The 20,943-nt window shown below is 55.3% G+C and overlaps 1 protein-coding gene across 4 annotated transcripts; it reads right to left on the reverse strand.

Annotated features, from left to right (window-relative positions):
* Positions 1 to 4,480: 4,480 nt before the first annotated feature.
* Positions 4,481 to 20,357, reverse strand: RDH13 (retinol dehydrogenase 13). Of its 4 annotated transcripts, none has more exons than XR_009545540.1 (8): positions 20,241 to 20,357; positions 14,941 to 15,059; positions 12,333 to 12,488; positions 9,610 to 9,714; positions 7,759 to 7,971; positions 6,692 to 6,793; positions 5,509 to 5,998; positions 4,481 to 5,403 (listed from the first exon to the last, which is right to left on the reverse strand). XR_009545540.1 is itself a non-coding variant. In XM_060175759.1 (7 exons), the coding sequence occupies exons 1-7, from the start codon at positions 20,303 to 20,305 to the stop codon at positions 4,941 to 4,943; spliced, it is 798 nt and encodes a 265-aa protein (XP_060031742.1). In that variant the 5' UTR covers positions 20,306 to 20,357; the 3' UTR covers positions 4,481 to 4,940. The 4 variants fall into 4 exon arrangements, 2 of the variants coding, with proteins under 2 accessions (XP_060031742.1, XP_060031733.1); XR_009545539.1 differs by having other exon boundaries at positions 5,456 to 5,998; XM_060175759.1 differs by lacking the exon at positions 5,509 to 5,998 and having other exon boundaries at positions 4,481 to 4,978.
* Positions 20,358 to 20,943: the final 586 nt, after the last annotated feature.

Consider the following 20,943-nt stretch of genomic DNA (forward strand, 5'->3'; position numbering starts at 1 on the left):
CCCACATAGTCAATGACTGCCACCTCTCCAGATTCAAAGGAGGTCTCGAAACTTTACATCAGGCACAACCTGACGCTGTTGACTGGCTACGGAAGAAGGGCAAACGCTAGAAGAAGAAGAATTGGATAGAGACAGAGAGAAATTGAGGAGGGGGAGACAGAGAGGGAGAGAGACAGAGAGACACCTGCAGCCCTGCTTCACCAGTGGTGAAGTTTTCCCCCTGCAGGTGGGGGTCAGGGGCTTGAACCTGGGTCCTTGCGCATTGTAACGTGTGCATTCAACCAGGTGCACCACCGCCTGGCCCAGGATGTCTTCATTTTTAATGAGAGACCAGACAGAGCACAGCTCGGCTCCAAGCCTCCAGCCGACAGCAGTGCCAGGCAGAACCCGGCATCTCCAGGGGCTCAGGCACAGTGCTATGCCTCTATTCTATTTTATTTATTTTACAATAGTGTTTTAAAGCAGAGCACCACATGCTCTGGCTTCTTCTGGTGGCGGCACGACTCAGCCTGGGGCTTCTGGGACCTCCGGCATGGAAGTCAGGTGCATTAGCCACTGTGCTATCTCTCCTGGCCCAAAACTTTCCTGTTAAAAAAAAAAAGAATAGGAAAACTATCAGGGGAGGGGATGGGAGGGGATGGGATACGGAGTTCTGGTGGTGGGAATTGTGTGGAGTTGAACCCTTCTTATCCTATGGATTTTGTCAGTGTTTCCTTTTTATAAATAAAATTTTTTTAATTGTTTTTGGGGCTGGGGAGATAGGATAGCACAATAGTTCTGCAAGAGACTCTCCAGCCTGAGGATGCAAGGCCCCAGGTTCAATCCCCTGCACCACCATCAGCCAGAGCTGAGCAGGGCTCTGATGTGTGTGTGTGTGTGTGTGTGTGTGTGTGTGTGTGTGTGTGTGTGTGTGTGTGTGTGTGTGTGTTTCTATTTATCTATATCTGAAGAAGCAAGCCTGGAGCAGTGAACCCGCAATGACAGACTCCTCCCCCAAAAGGTTTATTTTTGTGTATTTCAGGAGAGAGAGAACCAGAGCATCACGTTGGCATTTGTGATGCTGGGGATCGAACTCAGGACCTCACGTCTGCGACTCCTGTAACCAAGTGCTAAATAGCCGACTGCACCACCTCCCGGGCTGTGCCCACAATTTCCTTAGTAATTAAAAAATGGGAGGGCGGGAGGTGCCACACCAGCTGAGGGCACAGGTTACCATGTGCAAAGACCCGGGTTCAAGCCCCCTAGTCCCCAGCTGCAGGGGAAGCTTCACAAGCCACGAAGCTGTTCTGCAGATGTCTCTCCCTCCTTTTAATATATTTATTTATTTTTCCTTTTGTTGTCCTTCTGTTTTTTTGTGGATTTTTTTTTTCTTTATTTCCTCTTGTTGCCTTTGTTCTTTTATTGTTGTAATTATTATTGATGTTGTTGTTGGACAGGACAGAGAGAAATGGAGAGAGGAGAAGAGAGAGAGGGGGAGAGAAAGACAGACACCTGCAGACCTGCTTCACCGCCTGGGAAGCGACTCCCCTGCAGGTGGGCAGCCGGGGGCTCTCTCTTTCCCTCTCAATTTCTCTCTGACCTATCAAAGAGAGAGAACGGGGAGGAGGAGGAAATGGCCGCCAGGCACTGTGGATGCCAAGTGCGGCGACAACCCCCAGGAGAAGCTCAGGGCGGCCTGTGGTGCTCCGCACTCGACGCGTTTCCCCTTCAGGGCTCCGCCAGCAGCCAGGCGGGTGGGATGCAGCCCGGGGCCCCACCTGCTCCCCTTCCTTCCCCTCTGCAGCCTGAGGCCTGCAACTGCAAGTCGCCCTCTGCGGTTTTGAGGTCTGAGGGTTCCGGAAAGGCTGGGAGGGTCTGTGGTGAGAACTGGCCGCGAGCCACGGGGCCAGGCCAGGCCTGTGAGGCCAGCGGCTGGGGGGGGGGTCCGTCTTTTATACCAAACCCGCTCCCCCTCCCCCCAAAAGAAGCAAGTGGGCCTCAGCCTCACAACCCGAATCCCAGCCCTCCCGCCGTGACAATACCCCATGTATTTCCCACACAGTTTTATTTTTTAAAATGACTTGGGGGGGCGGGCGGTGGGCGCACTGGGGAATCCACACAAGGGTTCCCCCTTCAAGCCCCCCCTCCGGCTCCCCACCTGCAGGGGGGTCGATTCACAGTGAAGCAAGGCTGCAGGTGTCTCTCTTCCTCTCTCTCTGCCTCCCCTTGCAACTCTGTTTCCCTATCAAAAAAGAAAGAAAGAAAGAAAGAAAGAAAGAAAGAAAGAAAGAAAGAAAGAAAGAAAGGAAAAAAAACTGCAGAAGCAGTGGATTGACTGTGCAGGCACAGGGCCCCATGATGACTCTGGTGACAGTGAAACGGGGGTGGCGGTAGTTTAGTGGCCAGGAGGTAGCGCAGTGGTTAGGGCACGGGAGCACAAGGGCAAGGTCCTGAGCTGGGGGTTTGCCGAGCCCACACTCTGCCCCCCGAACCAGCTCGAAGCTGGAGCAGAGCTGGGGCTTCAGGAAGCTGGGAGGCAACACCCCCCCCCCCAAAGGAAGCAGCCTGGCCTTCAGTGCCAGGACCAAGGCTGTCGCGTGCCGTGGGCAGCCCGGGGCACTCGGCAGCAGCTGGGATCCATCCAGACCACGGGGACCTGAAGTTTGCTCCTCAGCCTTGAGCCAGACCCGGGTTCGAGCCCTGCCCCCACTCTGAAGGTGACTTGGGAGCTGTGGGCTCTTTCACTCCCAATGTCTCTTTATTATTGCTGTTGTTATTGTTATTGTCATTACTATTATCGACAAATTGAAAAAAGGGAAGACATAGAAGACACCTCAATCCCTGCTCCAACACTCGTGAAGCTTCCTCCTTGCAGGTGGGGACCAAGGGCTTGAACCTGGGTCTTGTGCATGCTATGCCTGCACTCAACTGGGCACACTACCACCTGTCTGCCTTTAAAAAAATAAAATTGGGGGTCAGGCGGTAGCACAGCTGGTTAATCGCACATGGCGCTAAGCGCAAGGACCGGAGTAAGGATCCAGGTTCGAGCCCCCGGATCCCCACCTGCAGGGGAGTCACTTTACAAGCCGTGAAACAGGTCTGCAGGTGTCTATCTTTCTCTCCCCCTCTCTATGTCTTCCCCTCCTCTCTCCATTTCTCTCTCCTATCCAACAACATCAATAACAACAACAATAACCACAACAAGGGCAACAAAATGGGGGAAATGGCCTCCAGGAGCAGTGGATTTGTAATGCAGGGACCGAGCCCCAGCAATAACCTTGGAGACAAAAAGAAAAATAATTTAAAAAATAAAATAAGGGAGTCAGGCGGTAGCGCAGCGGGTTAAGCTCACATGGCACAAAGTGCAAGGACCAACGTAAGGATCCCGGTTCGAGCCCCTGGCTCCCCACTTGCAGGGAGCCACTTCACAGGCGGTGAAGCAGGTCTGCAGGTGTCTGTCTTTCTCTCCCCCTCTGTCTTCCCGTCCTCTCTCCATTTCTCCCTGTCCTATCCCAACAATGATGACGTCAATAACAACAATAATTACAACAATAATGAAAAACAACAAGGGCAACAAAAAGGAAAATAAATATTTTAAAGACTTTTTAAAAAATTAATTAAAGGGAAAAAGGTCACCAGGAAGTTGTAGTGGAGTTCTGTCACAGTACCAAGCCTCAGCAAAAATTTCTGATTGGGGAGAAAAAAAAAAACAAAACCTGGAAGCACTTTGCAGGCTGAGGGGCACAGAGGCGAAAGTGCTGGACCCTAGGGTCTGACCTCTGACATGTGCCCAAGTGATGCCCTGGTTCTCTCTCCTCTCTCATAAATAAAAAATTGTAAAGGGTTGGGAGACTTTCAAGCCTGAGGCTCTGAAGTCCCAGGTTCAACCCCCAGCACCACCATCAGCCAGGGCTGAGGTCCAGGTCTCAACCTCTCTCTCTCTAGGTTCCATATGCAAGTAAAGTAAAAACTAAAATAAATGTTAAACCTGCACCAGGGAGGTGGCTGCTGAGCGCCTCAGTTTGATCCCAGCCAACGCTGCATGAATTCATAGAGAATTTGTCAGGTGGGGAGACAGCTAAGGGTCATGCAAGCAGAATTTCAGGCCTTAAGGATCCAAGGTCCCAGGTTCAAGGCCCTGCACCACCATCAGCCAGACTTGAGCAGACGTTTTCTGGTTGCTGGAGTCACCTTGGAGCCTGTGCTCAAGCTGGCTGCAGGGCCCAGTTCCTTTTATTTGTTTATGTATTTATTTATAGCACAGCGCTGCTCAGCTCTGGCTTATGTTGGTGCTGGGGACTGAACCTGGGACCTCACATTCACAGGCTTTGCTCATTAAGGGGAGGGTGCAGCCAGGACATCATTCTGGCATGTGTGCTGCTGGCACTGAACTCAGGACCATGTACTTATAAATCCAGCGCTCTAACCACTGCGCTTCCTTCTGGGCAGATAATAATTCAAAATTAATGCACACACACACACACACACACACACACAGGTATTACTTTTTACAGATTTTATTTATTTCACAGGAGACAGAACAAGAGCATCACTCCAGCATAAGATGTGACACCAGAGACCAAACCGGGGACCTGACGCTTGGATGTGCAGGATTCTTCCCCCGCCCCACGTCCTGACAGGAACGGGCCTGCTGTGCTGTGAGGCTGGTGCTGACACGTGGGGCCAGGCGCACCTGCGGGTTCTGGCGGGCCAGGCCCAGGACCAACCTCAGCAAGTCTGAGAGGCCACAGCCTTGGGCAGCCGCACGTGGGACATCCTGAGCAGGCATGTCCTGTCCCCGGGGTCCCAGGCCAGGCAGCGGCATCCCGAGGTCCCGGGGTTATTCTACACGTGGTCCAGGCGGGGAAACTGAGGCATGGAGAGGCTGGAGTCTCACAGGGAAGCCCGAGCTGTCGGCTCCCACCCCACGGTGGCCTCTGACCTGATGTGTCCACGGTGAGCTAGATCCTCGGGGGGGGGACGTCTGCTGGCCCAGCTCCTATGGGCGGCAGGGCAGGGGCTCCACCACTGCCCGGCTCAGGTGCTCAAGTGCTGCCTGATTCCACTGGCCAGAAAGGCGAGAGAACAGGATAACACGGCTTGGCCCACACTGGCACGTGTGCACAGGAGCGGTGGCATTCCTTGTCCTGCACTGCCACCTAGTGGAAGCTTCGGGCATGGCACCCCAGCATTCCTTGTCCTGCGCTGCCACCTAGTGGAAGCTGCAGGCATGGCACCCCAGCATTCCTTGTCCTGCGCTGCCACCTAGTGGATGCTGTATGCATGGCATCCCGGCATTCTTTAACCAACACTGCCACCTAGTGGATGCGGTAGGCATGGCATCCTGGCATTCTTTGCCCAACACTGCCACCTAGTGGAAGCTGCAGGCATGGAACCCCAGCATTCTTTGCTTGACGCTGCCACCTAGTGGATGCTGTATGCATGGCACCCGACATTCTCTGCCCAACACTGCCACCTAGTGGATGCTGTATGCATGACATCCCAGCATTCTTTGCTCGACGCTGCCACCTAGTGGAAGCTGCAGGCACGGCACTCCAGTGGTCCTTGTCCAACAATCCCAAGAGGATATTGTGAGCATGGCACTCCAGGCTCCTTGCTCACTGCTGCCACCTAGAGGATGCTGCAGGCTCCGCACTCCAGGATCCTTGTCCCACACTGCCACCTAGAGGTGCTGAGGCAGGGTAGTCCGCCCAGGCTGTGTTGAGGCTCCGCCCTGGAGGCTGGGCCTTCACACCTGCTCCTGTGTCCTGTGTTTATTTGGGGGGAGGCTGTGCGCTCACAGAGGGCCCAGGGGACTCCTGCAAGCCCACCAGTCGGGCACTCTCAGCCCAGAGCCTCCGGGCCACCTCGTCATCCTGAGCCTCGGGAGCCGGGGCCTTCTCTTTGAATCCATCGAAGTACTTCCCAGAGACGCCTTCCAGCTCCTCCGCCACAGCCAGGTACGTGCAGGGCTGGGCTGCCAGCTGGGGGCTCTTGACCAGCAGCCAGAAGATGGGTCCTGCAGCAGGGCCAGAGCACTCATTCCACAGACACCCAGCGAAGGCGCAAGGACCCCAGCCCCATCCTCAGAAGGCCCCTCCTGCCTCTGGCCCTGCACCTGTCGGCCTGCAGCTCCTTTCCTGGCATGTCCACTCCCCCCCTACAAACACAGCTACCAGCTCGAAAGCTGCCTCCCCCAGGAAGCCTCCTTAGCTTTGCCCAGGTAAAGGGACTCTTCCCACCTCTCCCTCAGCATGGTTGTCACCTACCCCATGTTTTCAACTCTCATCTATTTTTTACCAGAGCGCTGCTCAGGTCTGCCTTGTGGTAATGGGGATTGAACCTGGGACCCAGGAGCTTCAGGCCTGAGAGTCTTTTTGTAGAACCATGATGCTGTCTCTCCAGGCCCATGTATCCTTCATACTCACACCCACCCCTGGCTGCCTAAACACTGCTGAGGCCAGGCCCTCGGAAGGGAGGGCTCACCGGATGCTCCCAGTGCCTGTGGTGGGTGTGGTTCCAACCCGCAACTGACAGGCTCAGAGAGGTGAAGCCACTTCCTGTGAGGTTCACCTTTAGGGTGAGGCTGACATTAATTACCCTGAGCAATCAGCAGTCAGCAGTCTGTCCCGAGTCCCCTCAAGTACCTGGAGGGGGGCCCCCAGCCCTATGCCCACCCCTGACCCAGGTGGAGGCCAGGACGTCCACTCACCGAGCGTGAAGCTGGAGAAGGCAGAGCTGTGCATGCCGGTGTGTCTGCCCAGCTCCGTCCTGGCCACCCCAGGGTGCAGAGCATTGACGGTCACGCCGGTGCCTGGGAGGAGGACGGAGGGAAGGCTGGTGCCGGCCCCCAAGCTGGAGCTCGTGGGCCCGTGCTGCTTCCCACCCGAGTCCCCATCTCCACGTGTGGAGTTCGCCAGGAGGGGCAGGGAGGGAGGGTTCAAACGCAGGCTGCACGCTTGTCAAGGCACAAGCCTTACTGGGCACTCCATCTTCTGCCCCCCAAAAGGGAAGGTAAAAGCTACAGCACGAGGTTCTAGGAGTCTCTGGCCTCTCACATGGCAGAGTGATGCTCTGGCTCTCCCCCTCATCCTCACACATAAGCCTTTGGTGGGGATCATATATATGTTAGGGCTGGAGAGAGAGCATAATGGTGCTGCAAAAAAGACTTCCATGCCTGAGGCACCAAAAGCCCCAAGTTCAAGCCCCTGCACCACCACAAGCCAGAGCTGAGCAGTGTTCGGTCCCTTTCTCTCTGTCTCTCTTTCACTAAAATACATGCACAGGCAGCCCCTCTAGTCCTACATTCAAGCCCCTAGTCCCCACCTGCAGGGAGGGAGCTTCATGCAACGGGGAAGCAGGGCTGCAGTCTCTCTATCTCGATCTCTCCCTCCCCTCTCAATTTCTCTGTCCCTGTCCAAGATAAAAATATTTAATGAACAAAATAAATAAATAATTTAAACAAAATAGAGGTCAGGAAGAAGCTCTGGCTTCTCTCTCCCTCTCATGAAGCTCTGTTATTCCTTACACAGCACATGGTGCCAGAGAGGTTGAGGGAGGAGGTTGGGGGAAGGGCCAGGGTCAGGGTCAGGGTCAGGGTCAGGGCTGGGGTCAGGGCTGGGGTCAGGGCCAGGGTCAGGGTCAGGGCTGGGGCCGGGTCAGGGCCTGGGTCAGGGTCAGGGCCGGAGTCGGGGTCAGGGCTGGGGCTGGGGTCAGGGTCAGGGTAGGGCCGGAGTCAGGGTCAGGGCTGGGGTCGGGGTCAGGGTCAGGGTTGGCCACCTTGCAGCCGCCGGGCCAGCTCCCGGGTGAAGAGCACGAGGGCCAGCTTGCTCTGGCAGTAGGCGGCCTTGGTGTCATAGTCCCTCTTCTCCCAGTTCAGGTCCTGGAAGTCCATGTGTCCGGCCACGTGTGCCAGGGACGAGAGGTTGATGACGCGCGCGGGGGCCGACGCCTTCAGCTTGTCCAGCAGGAGGTTGGTCAGGAGAAAGTGGCCTGTGGGGTGGAAGACACCAGGAATGACCCCAGGCCTTGCACAGAGGGAGGGAGGAGCAGGCACGGCTCCACCACCCACAGAGCTGCCTCTGTTGGGTCTCATTTTAGCCTGAGCCCTGCTCAGCTCTGCCCTGTGGGGGGGGGCTAGGGACAGAACCTCAGGCCCAAAAGTCTTTTATGCAGAACCATTATACAGTTTTCAGAAAGACCTGGGCGGGCAAACCAGCTCACCTGGAGAGAACTCCTGCTTTGACATGTGCACGGCCCGGGTTTGAGCCCAGCGCCACACTGGAGGAAGCTTCAGTGCAGTGATCTCTCTCCCTCCCTCTCTCTCCCTTTTCTCTCTCTGGCCAACAGGGTCATCACTAAGGCTCAGTGCTACCACTTCTCCCAGTGGCCAAATTTTATTTCTTTTCCATTTTACTGGGTAGGACAGAGAGGGAAATTGAGAGAGGAGGGAGAGACAGACAGAAAGAGAGAAAGAGAGAGACATCTGCACACCCACTTCCCCACTCCTGAAGCATCTTCCCTGAAGGTGGGGAGCTGAGGCTCAAACCCGGATCCTTGTGCGTGGCACTATGTGCGCGTGTCCAGGCGTGTCGCCGCCAGGCCTTCCTTTCTTTCTCCCCCACAACCCTTGCAAGCAGGGGTCTGCTGGCAATGTAGCACCACTGTTTAGACACAGGACCACTGTCTTAGGTATCTAGGATACAAAAGAACAGACAGACAAAGAGACAGACAACCAAGACACTCATAGGGGTCCAGCACCAAGGGGCAATGCCTGGAGCTGCCCAGCCTCAGTGGAGGCCCCCCAGTGTGGACTAGACACACACACACACACACACACACACACACACCTTGTAGGGAGACAGCACAGAGCTTCTGCAAAGGACTCTCCTGCCTGAGGCTCTGAAGCCCCAGGTTCAATCCCCTGCACTACCATCAGTCAGAGCTCAGCAGGGCTCTGGGGAAATTAAGAATAAGAGTAAGAATAAGAGTCAGAGTAAGAGGGAGCCGGTAGCACAGCAGGTTAAGCGCACATGGCACAAAGTGCAAGGACTGGCATTAGGATCCCAGTTCAAGCCCCTGGCTCCCCACCTACAGGGGAATCACTTCACAGGGTGGTGAACAGGTGTCTGTCTTTCTCTCCCCGTCTTCCCCTCCTCTCTCCATTTCTCTCTGTCTTACCTAACAACAACAGTAACTATAATGATAAAGCAACCAGGGCAACAAAAGGGAATAAATAAATAAATAAATATTTTTTAAAAGATTGCTGTGTTAATTCAAGGAATATTACAATAAGAACTTAAAGGGAAAAAAAGAATAAGAAAAATTCTGCAAAGGACTCTCCTGCCTGAGGCTGAGGCCTCAGGTTCAACCCCCAGCACTACTATCAGCCAGAGTTCAGCAAGGCTCTGGGAAAATTAATGATAATAATAATTCTGCAAAGGACTCTCCCGCCTGAGGCTCTGAGCTCCTAAGCTCACCTGCACCACATCAGCCAGAGCTGAGCGTCAGTGTCTGTCTCCACCCCTGCCCTGCCCTGCCCTGCCCGTCCCCCGTCATCAAACAGATCCACATAATAAACTAAAATGTAAACGGACAGAGACCCCCAACCCCCACCCCGCGTGGCCTCACCCAGGTGGTTGACCCCCAGCTGCATCTCGAAGCCGTCCTCCGTGGTCCAGTGGGGGCAGCGCATGACGGCCGCATTGTTAACCAGCACGTGCACCTGCTGCTCCTCTGCGGGGGGAGGGGGTGAGCCCACATCCGGGGACGTTGCCCCCACAGGCAGCGCCGACCACGCTGGAGTCCGCAGACCCCAAAGGCGGCCGCGGCGCCAGAGACAGAACCTGCAGGTGCTGGGGGCAGGTCCTGAGCCCCCAAAGGAGACTGGGGGGCAGCGGTAGAGCACCGGACTTGCAAGCGGAGGGTCCCACTCCCAGAACCACACCCTGCTCCACCCAGGCTGAGCCCAGCCTCTGCCACAGTAAAGGAAGCTTCAGTGCTGTGGGGTCTCCTGCCCCCCGTCTTTATCTAAGAAATGATAACAAGTAAATAAAAAGACCAAGGGGGGGGGGGTAGCACAGTGCTTGACACAGCAAACTTGCAGGACTGAGGCTCTCAGGTTCAATCCCTGGCACCACCACAGAGCTGAACAGTGTTCTCAGAAAAATAACAGTAATTTAAAAATAGATCTTTGGGCCAGGGCAATAGCATAGTGGTTACACAATACTTTCATCCCTGAACCTCTGAGTTCCCAGGTCTAATCCCAGCACCACCATAAATCAGAGGTGAGCAGTGCTCTCTCCCTGTCTCCCTCTCTCTCTCTCTCTCTCTCTCTCTCTCTCTCTCTATCTCAACACTGCTCTGCTCTGGCTGACGGTGATACAGGGGATTGAACCTGGGACCTGGGAGTGTCTGACATGAGAGTCTCTTTGCTGAACCATCATGCCGTCTGCCCTGCCCTTACTGGACCTCTGTCCTTAAAAGCGAGTAACAGCTAGCGGAGCAGCTTGCTTCGGCAGCAGTTCTGTCAGGTACGAGGTCCAGACTGGAGCCCGGCCTCTTGACTGCCCAACCTCACTCTCTCTCGGTAGCTCTATCTAAAATCAATTAACTAACTAACTAATCAAATTCAAAGCCTTTGTTAAAGTGAAGTCAGCAGAAAACATACATACAAATTTTTAAAAACACACAGCACATAAAAATACAGCAGAGGGCTGGGAGACAGCACAGGGGTTCTGCAGAAGACCCTCCTGCCTGAGGCTCTGAGGTCCCAAGTTCAATCCCCAGCATGACCACCAGCCAGAACTGAGCAGGACTCTGGGCTCTGTCTCTCTTTCTCACTCTGTAATTAAAATAAATAAATAAAAAGAAAGAGTGGTCCAGGAGGTGGCACAGTGGATAAAGCATCAGACTCTCAATCATGAGGTCTGGAGTTCAATCCCTGGCAGCACATGTACCAGAGAGATGTCTGGTTCTTTCTCTCTCCTGCATCTTTCTCATCAACCAATAAATAAAATCTTAAAAAAAATAAAATTTAAGGGAGTCAGGCTGTAGCGCAGCGGGTTAAGCGCACATGGCGCAAAGCGCAAGGACCGGCTTAAGGATCCCGGTTCGAGCCCCCGGCTCCCCACCTGCAGGGGAGTCGCTTCCCAGGCGGTGAAGCAGGTCTGCAGGTGTCTGTCTTTCTCTCCCCCTCTCTGTCTTCCCCTCCTCTCTCCATTTCTCTCTGTCCTATCCAACAACAACGACAACAATAATAACTACAACAATCAAACAGCAAGGGCAACAAAGGGGAATAAATAAAGAAAAAAAAAGAAAGAAAATAAAATTTTAAAAAATTAAGAGACAAATAGAGGGAGGGAGGGAGGGAGGGAGGGAGGGAGGGAGGAAGGAAGGAAGGAAGGAAGGAAGGAAACACACCAGATGGGTCTGAGCCCACCACCTCTGACCCCGGCCAGCTCCAAAGCTGCTGCGACTCAGTTTCCCCTACCAGGAGGATGGCATCACCCCCGTTGCTCACACAAGAGCTATGTGAGTCCGGCTTACGGGCACTGGAAGTGCAGGGTGGACAGGCCTGAGTCACACGGAAGGGACTTTCCCAGTGAGACAGGGAAAAGAACAGGTGGGGCGAGCACAGACACGTGCAAAGGTCCTGAGGCCGGTCTGGGTGGCACCAAGAGAAGCCTGCTCTGGCTCCCGCTCCCCTGGGAAGGCCCTGCTTCTGTGTCCTTGTCGCATCTTCGTTTTACTTTTATTTGTAAACAGCCCAGATGTCTCCTGAGGTCCAGGTACCCGCATGGCTTCTCTGTGCTGGAGGACAGCTCACCCAGCTAGGACACACAGCCCAGGGCTCACAGAACTGGGGGAAGCTCCGGTGGCTCTGCCCCTGCCTGTCTCTCTGTCTCTCTGTCTCTGTCTCTCTGTCTCTGTCTCTCTGTCTCAAAGCAAAAGTTGTTTCAGGAGCCATACGCACACATACACAAAGGAGTGGCCTCTCTTCTCCCAAGTGAAACTCGTATCTCATACGAAATAAGTAAAAAAAAAAAAAAATTTAATATTTTATTTACTTTATTTTAAAAACACAGAAAGACCCGCACCCAGCTCCGGTCGATGGTGGTGCTGGGAATTGAACCTGGGACCTCAGAGCCTCAGGCATGAAAGCCTTCTGCACAACCGCTGTGCTGTCTCCGCACAGTGAAGCCACGTGTGACACCTTCCCTAAAGGTTGTGGGACAGGGAGGCGGGCAGGGCAGAGGTGCCCCCTCCCACGCCCCCAGGACCTTGGTGCCCCCCAGGCCCCACCACACCCCCAGGGGCCGGCAACCCCCCCACCCAGGGCCCTCGGCCCCCACCTGCGATGACCCCGGCCGCGAACTCGCGGACCGAGCGCAGGGAGGCCAGGTCCAGGCGGCGGGCGCGCACGCGAGTGTTGAGCGTCTCCCCACGGATGAAGCGCGCGGCCTCCTCACACTTGTCCAGGTCGCGACAGGCCAGGATGACCGTGGCACCTGTGGGGGAGACACAGGGGGAGGGAGTCCCAGTGGTTAGAGCACAGAGGTGCGAGGGGCCGGGCTGCTCCTCTCCTCTCACTGAACGAGAAAAGCACAGTACAGATGCAGCGCGGCCGTGGGTTAACCTCGCCAGAGAACCGCGGAGGCCCGGCTCCGAAGTGGCGCCGTGGATCCTCTCGTTCCTCTCGGCCTCGAGTGACCCTGCTCGCGTGACTAACCAGATGATCTGAAGCTAAAAGGAGGGAGACAGGTGGCAACGCCACGCAGTCGCGGGAGGAGAGGGGGGAGCACCACTGACTCTCCTGCCCCCACAGTCCTCACCCCCCAGCCGGGCTGCCTCCACTCCAGAGACCCCACAGGAAAACCCAGCACTTCTGTCCCAACTGAGATTCATTCACAAGTGAAAGAAGTCGGAAACAGAAGGATGAATATGGGATGATCTCACTCTCAGGCAGAAGTTGAAAAGCAAGATCAGAAAGCAAACACAAGTAGAACCTGAACTGGAATTGGCGTATCGCACCAAAATAAAAGACTGGGGTGGAGGGGGGGGAGAATACAGGTCCATGAAGGATGACAGAGGACCTAGTGGGGGTTGTGTTGTTATATGGAAAGCTGAGAAATGTTATGTATGTACAAACTAGTGTATTTACTGTCGAATTCCCCAATAAAGAAATAAAATTAAAAAAAAAAAAAGATTTATTCACAGGGGGCCAGGTGGTATAACCAAGCTCAAGGATCTGGGTTCAAGCCCCCCGCTCCCCACCCTCAAAGGGGGTCACTTCACAAGTGGTGAAGCAGGGCTGTAGGTGTGTCTGTCTCTCTCCTTCTTATCTCCCCCTCCGCTCTCAATCTCTCTATCCAAGAAATAGATACTGATGAGAGAGAAATATGTCCCCCCTCTCCCCACCTCCAGGGGGGTCGCTTCCCAGGCGGTGAAGCAGGTCTGCAGGTGTCTGTCTTTCTCTCCCCCTCTCTGTCTTCTCCTCCTCTCTCCATTTCTCTCTGTCCTACCTAACAACAACAACATCAATTAAAACAACAATATAACAACTAGGGCAACAAAAGGGAATAAATATTTTAAAAAAGAAAAATATGTATCTAAAAATAATAAATGAAGTAAAATGATTTTAAAGGGTTTATTTACTTATTCACAGGAGAGAAAAGCAGAGACACCCCACACACACATATGCAGTGCTGGGGACTGCACTCGGGGCCTCAGCACACAAGTCCAGCCTTCCATCCACTGAGCCACCTCCCAGCTGTGTTCCCAGCTGCTTGTCTCCTCTGAAGACTGGGGTCCATGCAGACACTGCTCCCCCTCGATGCCCTGAACCCCATCTCACAAGGAGGACCACCAACCACCCAGACCCCAGGTCCTCAGACCCCCAGATCCCAGACCCTAAGACCCCAGACCCCCAAGCCCAACCCAGACATCCAGTCCTACAGACCACCAGACCCCAAACCCCAGACTCCCAGACCCAGACACCCAGTCCCTAGTTCTCAGACCCCCAGATCCCAGGCACCCAGACCCCCAAGCCCCAGACGCAGACATGACATCCAGTCCCCCAGACCCCCAGGCCCCCAGAACCCCAGACCCAGATACCCAGTCCCTAGTTCTCAGACCCCCAGATCCCAGGCACCCCAAGCCCCAGACGCAGACATGACATCCAGTCCCCCAGACCCCCAGGCCCCCAGAACCCCAGACCCAGACACCCAGTCCCTAGTTCTCAGACCCCCAGATCCCAGGCACCCAGACCCCCAAGCCCCAGACGCAGACATGACATCCAGTCCCCCAGACCCCAGACCCAGACACCCAGTCCCTAGTTCTCAGACCCCCAGATCCCAGGCACCCAGACCCCCAAGCCCCAGACGCAGACATGACATCCAGTCCCCCAGACCCCCAGGCCCCCAGAACCCCAGACCCAGACACCCAGTCCCTAGTTCTCAGACCCCCAGATCCCAGGCACCCCAAGCCCCAGACGCAGACATGACATCCAGTCCCCCAGACCCCCAGGCCCCCAGACCCCCAAGCCCCAGACGCAGACATGACATCCAGTCCCTCAGACCCCCAGACCCCCAGACCCAGACACCCAGTCCCTAGTTCTCAGACCCCCAGATCCCAGGCACCCAGACCCCCAAGCCCCTAGACCCTTAGACCCCAAAGCCCCAAGCCCCAGACCCAGACATCCAGTCCCACAGACCACTAGACGCCAGACCCAGATACCCAGACCCCCAGACCCCAGACTCCCAAACCCAGACCCAGACACCCAGTCCCTATCTCCCAGTCCTCAAACCCCAGACCAAGGAGGGGCTCTGCCTGGCAAACCCAGAGGCCAGGTCTGGCCCTTGACCTCTGGCCCCAGCTGCACCCCTTCAGGCCTGGGCCCAACCGCAGGCCAACAGCCAGCACACTGAGCACTGTCCCGGGGCCGTGGGCGCGCCCCCTCACCTCTCCGTGCCAGCTCCAGGGCCGTCTGCTTCCCGATGCCCGTGTTGGCGCCCGTGACGATGACGGTCTTCCCGGGGATGGTGGCCTTGCTGGGACACCTCCCTCCAGCCACATGGTCCCTGCAGGAGAGACGGCACCCTGGGTCCTTCCGTCTGTCCGTGGATGGCCCCCCTCAGATGCATCAATCAGAGTGTGTGAACCCAGTGACCGCCACTGTCAGGATGGGAGAAAGGTGCCCACACAGCCCAAGGGGAGCCTGACACCCCATTCCAGAGACACCCCTGGGCCAGGGCAGAGCGGCTGGGGGCACAGGGTGGGCAGGCCAAGGCTCAGGCTCCAAGTCCCCTGCTGCCTGTCACACAGCGGTGCTCTGGCTGCGGCTCTCTCTGGCTCTCGCTCTCCCTCCCTCGTGACAGACGACTCCTCTCCTGCTGCTTCAGCCACAAGGGACCACACAGCCCAGGCAGCCCCAGGAGATGAGCTGCCCCTGACCCCCAGAGCACAAGGACGGCAGAGGAGTGCTGAGGTCTCTCTCCTCTCTGTCCTCTCAAATAAAAAGAATAAAAATTAAAAAGCTAGTCGGCAGGTTCACTTCCCAGCACCACCATAAGCTAAAGCTGAACAGTGAGTGCTCTTGCAAAAAAATAATAATGATAAATACAACAAGGGCAACAAAAGGGAAAATAAATAAATAAAATTTAAATAAACAAATAAATAAGTAAATAAAATTTTAATTTTAAAAAAAATTCAGGCTGGGGAGATAACCTAATGGTTATGGGGAAAAAAAAAAAAAAAAAAAACTTCCAGGTCTGAAGTTCTGAAATTCTAGGTTCAGTCCCCAGCACCACCATAAGCCAGAGCTGAGCTCTGAAGGAGAAAAAAAAAAGGGGGGGAGGGACATTATTAAATCACAGCTGTGCAAGGTCTGGCATCCTCCAAATAATAACAGTAATAATGAATCGTTAAAATAAAATACATGGTGGTATCCTTTTCTCTCCCAAATATTCTGTTATTTTGGGTCCTTCTCACTTGATCCCGAGACAGTCAGAGACATCAGCAGATTCCTTCTTCTCTCCTGTGCTCAGGCACCCACACCCTCAGCTCCACCCAGGCCCCACCCACTGATGGAAGGAATGGCTGGTCACAGTCTGGCTGTGGGGCCCAGAGATGGAGCCAGGAGACAGCTCAGCCTGGTAGGGACAGGACTGGCAGGCCGGAGGCACCAGGTTCAGACCACGGAACCAACATATGCCAGAGCTGAGCGGTGCTCTCTGGTGTGTGTGTCTGCCTGTCTGTCTGTCTCTCTCTCTCTCTCTCAATTCCCCTCCTCTCTCACAATAAATCAATCTTTCCCAAAAAGAGGCACTGATGTAAACAGCAGAATATTTTTAAAACTACAGATAAAGAGCAACAGTCAGTGGGTCTCACGGGCAGGAAAAATTCTTTCCACTGCTTCATTTTTTTTTTCTTTTTCTTTTTTTTTTTTCATTTCTTTACCAGGGCTGGGTGTCAGCACACCTGATAGAGCGCACGTGACTGTGCGCAACGACCCTGGTTCAAGTCCCCAGCTCCCATGTGCAGTGGGGAAGCTTCAGAAGCACTGACGCAGGGCTGCAGGAGTCTCCCTTCAGAGTCTCTCTTCAGAGACTGCTTCCTCTCAGTTTCTCTCTCTATCCGAAAAGTGAACAAAATTAGACGCCCGTATGTAGGTATGCGTTCTCTATCAGTAAGGGGGAGACACCAGAGCCCTGCTCAGCTCTGGCATAAGGGGGTGCAGGGACTGAACCCGCAGCCTCTGGGCCTCAGGCTCTCACAGGACGACTGTCCCCTGCTCCATACTGCTGAGAGAATCCAGTCACCAACTAAAGCCTGGAAGCAACTGGACAGAAATGTCCCACCTGGCAATGACAGAAGCCAGAACTCCCACCTTCTGCGCCCCAAAAAATAATTCTAGTCCATCCTCCCAGAGGGGGAGAAATGTTAGGGGAAGATGACCAGGGGGCTCTGAACCCCAACTCCATCAGGACTGGAGAGAAAAGAGGCAAAAAGGGAAGACGTTTGAAAGTAGTAATAGGTGTCGTGTGACTAAGAGAGAGAGAAAGGGTGGGGGCGGCAGTGGCACAGCTGGTAGAGTACACAGAACCCGGCTCAAGCCCCTGGTCCCCACCTGCAGGGGGGAAGCTTTGCAAGTCATGGAGCAAGGCTGCAGGGGCCAAGGTGTCTCTGACTCTCTCTCTCTCTCTCTCTGTCTATCTCCCCGTCTCGATTTGTCACTGTCCGGTAACACACACACGTATATGAGAAAGCAGGGCCATACAAAAGTAGGCAGAGATATATATGATAGTGATATATGAAAATATAGAAATAATGGCTCTGGGCTGGGAGACACACACTGGATATGGCACTGGGCTCTCAACCAGGAGGCCCCGAGTTCAATCCCCCGCAGCACAAGTACCACAGCCGTGTCTGGTTCTTTCTCTCTCTCCTATCTTTCTCATTAATAAATGGATAAAATCGGGGAGTCGGGCTGTGGCGCAGCGGGTTAAGCGCAGGTGGCGCAAAGCACAAGGACCGGCGTAAGGATCCCGGTTCGAACCCTGGCTCCCCACCTGCAGGGGAGTCGCTTCCCAGGCGGTGAAGCAGGTCTGCAGGTGTCTGTCTTTCTCTCCCCCTCTCTGTCTGCCCCTCCTCTCTCCATTTCTCTCTGTCCTATCCAACAACGATGACAACAACAATAATAACTACAACAATAAAACAACAAGGGCAACAAAAGGGAATAAATAAATAAAATAAATATTAAATAAAATAAAATAAAATTATTAAAAAAATGTTTTAATAAAATAAAATAAATGGATAAAATCTTAAAAAAAAAAAGTTGGGAGTCGGGCGGTAGCGCAGCGGGTTAAGTGCAGAGCAAGGACCGGTGTGAGGATCCCAGTTCGAGCCCCCGGCTCCCCACCTGCAGGGGAGTCGCTTCACAGGCGGTGAAGCAGGTCTGCAGGTGTCTGTCTTTCTCTCCCGGTCTTCCCTTCCTCTCTCCATTTTTCTCTGTCCCATCCAACAATAATGATACTAATAACAACAATAATAATAACTACAACCATAAAAAAAACAAGGGCAACAAAAGGGAATAAATAAATATTAAAATTTTCAAATATACATATAAAGTTAAGAAAGAAAAGAAAAATAGCCCCTATCTGTGAGCTTGTGAGAACCACTGCAGTTTCCAGTGGAGAGAATGGGGACACAGAACTCTGGGAATGGTGTGGAATTATATCCCTGTCATCACATAGTTTTGTAAATCAATACTGTCAGTAGTAATTTTTAAAAATCAAAATAAAAAAATAGAAAGAGAAGGCAGGACCACAGGGGGAAAGTGGGCAATTCTGTATAAATATAGTTATAGAAATAAGAGTCGAGGGAGTTGGGCGGTTTAAGTGCGCGCGGCACAGGGAGCAAGGACCGGCGTGAGGATCCCGGTTCGAGCCCCCGGCTCCCCACCTGCAGGGGAGTCGCTTCCCAGGCGGTGAAGCAGGTCTGCAGGTGTCTGTCTTTCTCTCCTCCTCTCTGTCTTCCCCTCCTCTCTCCATTTCTCTCTGTCCTGTCCAACAACGACGACATCAACAATAACTACAACAATAATAACTACAACAACAATAAAAACAGCAAGGGCAACAAAAGGGAAAATAAATAAAATAAATAAATAAATAAATAAATAAATAAATAAATAAAGTTCAAAACAGAAATAAGAGGCGACCATCTCATCTGTGACCTTGGGAGAAAACTGCTGCAGATTCCAGTGGAGGGGCTGAGGTCAAAGAAGTCTGGTGGTGGGAACAGCGCGGAATTGTCGCCCCGTCGTCTCATAATGTTGTAAATCAGTATTAAATCACGGAAGGAAGGAAGGGAGGGAGGAAGGAAGGAGGGAGAAGGGAAGGGAAGGGGAAAAGAAGGGAAAGGAGAAAGGAAAGGAAAGGGAAGGGAAGGGAAGGGAAGGGAAGGGAAGGGAAGGGAAGGGAAGAAAGGGGAGGGGAGGGGAGGGGGGAAGGGAAGGGAAGGGGAGGGGAGGGGGGAGGGGGAAGGGAAGGGGAGGGGAGGGGAGGGGAAGGGGAGGGGAGGGGGGAAGGGAAGGAGAGGGGAGGGAAAGGGGAGGGGAGGGGGGAAGGGAAGGGGAGGGGAGGGGAGGGGGGAAGGGAAGGGGAGGGGAGGGGAGGGGAGGGGAGGGGAGGGGGGAAGGGAAGGGGAGGGAAGGGGAAGGGGAAGGGGAGGGGAGGGGGGAAGGGGAGGGGAGGGGAGGGGAGGGGGGAAGGGGAGGGGAGGGGAAGGGAAAGGGGAGGGGAGGGGGAAGGGGAGGGGAGGGGAGGGGGGAAGGGGAGGGGAGGGGAGGGAAGGGGAAGGGGAAGGGGAGAAGGGAAGGAGAGGGGAGGGGAGGGGAAGGGGAAGGGGAGGGGAGGGGGAAGGGAAGGGGAGGGGAGGGGAGAAGGGGAGGGGAGGGGAGGGGGGAAGGGGAAGGGGAAGGGGAAGGGGAGGGGAGGGAAGGGGAAGGGGAGGGGAGGGGGGAAGGGAAGGGGAGGGGAGGGGAGGGAAGGGGAAGGGGAGGGGAGGGGGGAAGGGAAGGGGAGGGGAGGGGAGGGGAGGGGAGGGGGGAAGGGAAGGGAAAGGGGAGGGGAGGGGGGAAGGGAAGGGGAGGGGAGGGGAGGGGAGGGGGGAAGGGGAGGGGAGGGGAAGGGAAAGGGGAGGGGAGGGGGGAAGGGGAGGGGAGGGGAGGGGAGGGGGGAAGGGGAGGGGAGGGGAAGGGAAAGGGGAGGGGAGGGGGAAGGGGAAGGGGAGAAGGGAAGGAGAGGGGAGGGGAGGGGAAGGGGAAGGGGAGGGGAGGGGGAAGGGAAGGGGAGGGGAGGGGAGAAGGGGAGGGGAGGGGAGGGGGGAAGGGGAAGGGGAAGGGGAAGGGGAGGGGAGGGAAGGGGAAGGGGAGGGGAGGGGGGAAGGGGAGGGAAGGGAAGGGAAAGAAAGGAGAGGAGAGGAGAGGAGAGGAGAGGAGAGGAGAGGAGAGGAGAGGAGGGGAGAGGAGAGGAAGGGAAGGGAAAGGAAAGGGAAGGAGGGAGGGGAGGGGAGGGGAGGGGAGGGGAGGGGAGGGGAGGGAAGGGACACGTCCCTCGTGGCCAGACCGCAGTGACCTTGGGCCGTGACCTGCCCCGCAGGCGCCCTCAGCCCCCGGGTCCGCCCGCACCGCGTCCTCGGGCAGGAGGGACCCCGCCCCGCCCCGCCCCGCCCCGCCCCGGCCCGGCCCGGCCCGCACTCACTTGAGCAGCACCGCGGCCCCCAGCGCCGAGCCGAGCGCGGACAGCGGCACCAGGTAGCGGCTCATGAGCGCCGCCCCGCAGCCGCCCGCGACCTCCGCCCACGTGGGCAGCCGCCTGGAGAGCTCTTCCGGGGGGGCGGGGCCAGCGGGTGTGGGCGGGGCCCTCCGCGCTGAGACTGCTGGGAACTGTAGTTCCCGTGGCTGGGCGGGGTCGCCGGCTGGGGGCGGGGCTGTGTGCACACACGTCACTCAGCGGGTCTGTCAGTCACAGGACTCTGGCTGCAGGTGCCTGTCTATAGGCCTGGCTGGAGGCCAGGGAGACAGACAGACAGACGGGGTTTCTGCGCTGAAGCTCCGGGCTCCATCTCCCGCACCACATGCACCAGGGTGCTGCTCTGCTCTCCCTTTCTCCATCTCTCTCTTTCTCTCTCTCTCTCAAGCTAAGCAAATATGAAACAAATTCAGTTGAGCCTGGGGAGACAGCGCAGTGGTTCTGTTCTGCAAGACTCTCCTGCCTGCCTAAGGACCAAGTTTCCAGGTTCAATCCCCAGCACACCCATTGTGTCAAAACTGGACCGTGCTCTGGTGTTTCTGTGTCTCTCTCGTTGTAATAAATAAATACGGGAGTCGGGCGGTAGCGCAGCGGGTTAAGCGCACGTGGCACAAAGCGCAGGGACCGGCGTGAGGATTCCGGTTCGAGCCCC

This window comes from Erinaceus europaeus, chromosome 2, assembly GCF_950295315.1.
Source record: "Erinaceus europaeus chromosome 2, mEriEur2.1, whole genome shotgun sequence".
Taxonomy (NCBI): domain Eukaryota; kingdom Metazoa; phylum Chordata; class Mammalia; order Eulipotyphla; family Erinaceidae; genus Erinaceus; species Erinaceus europaeus.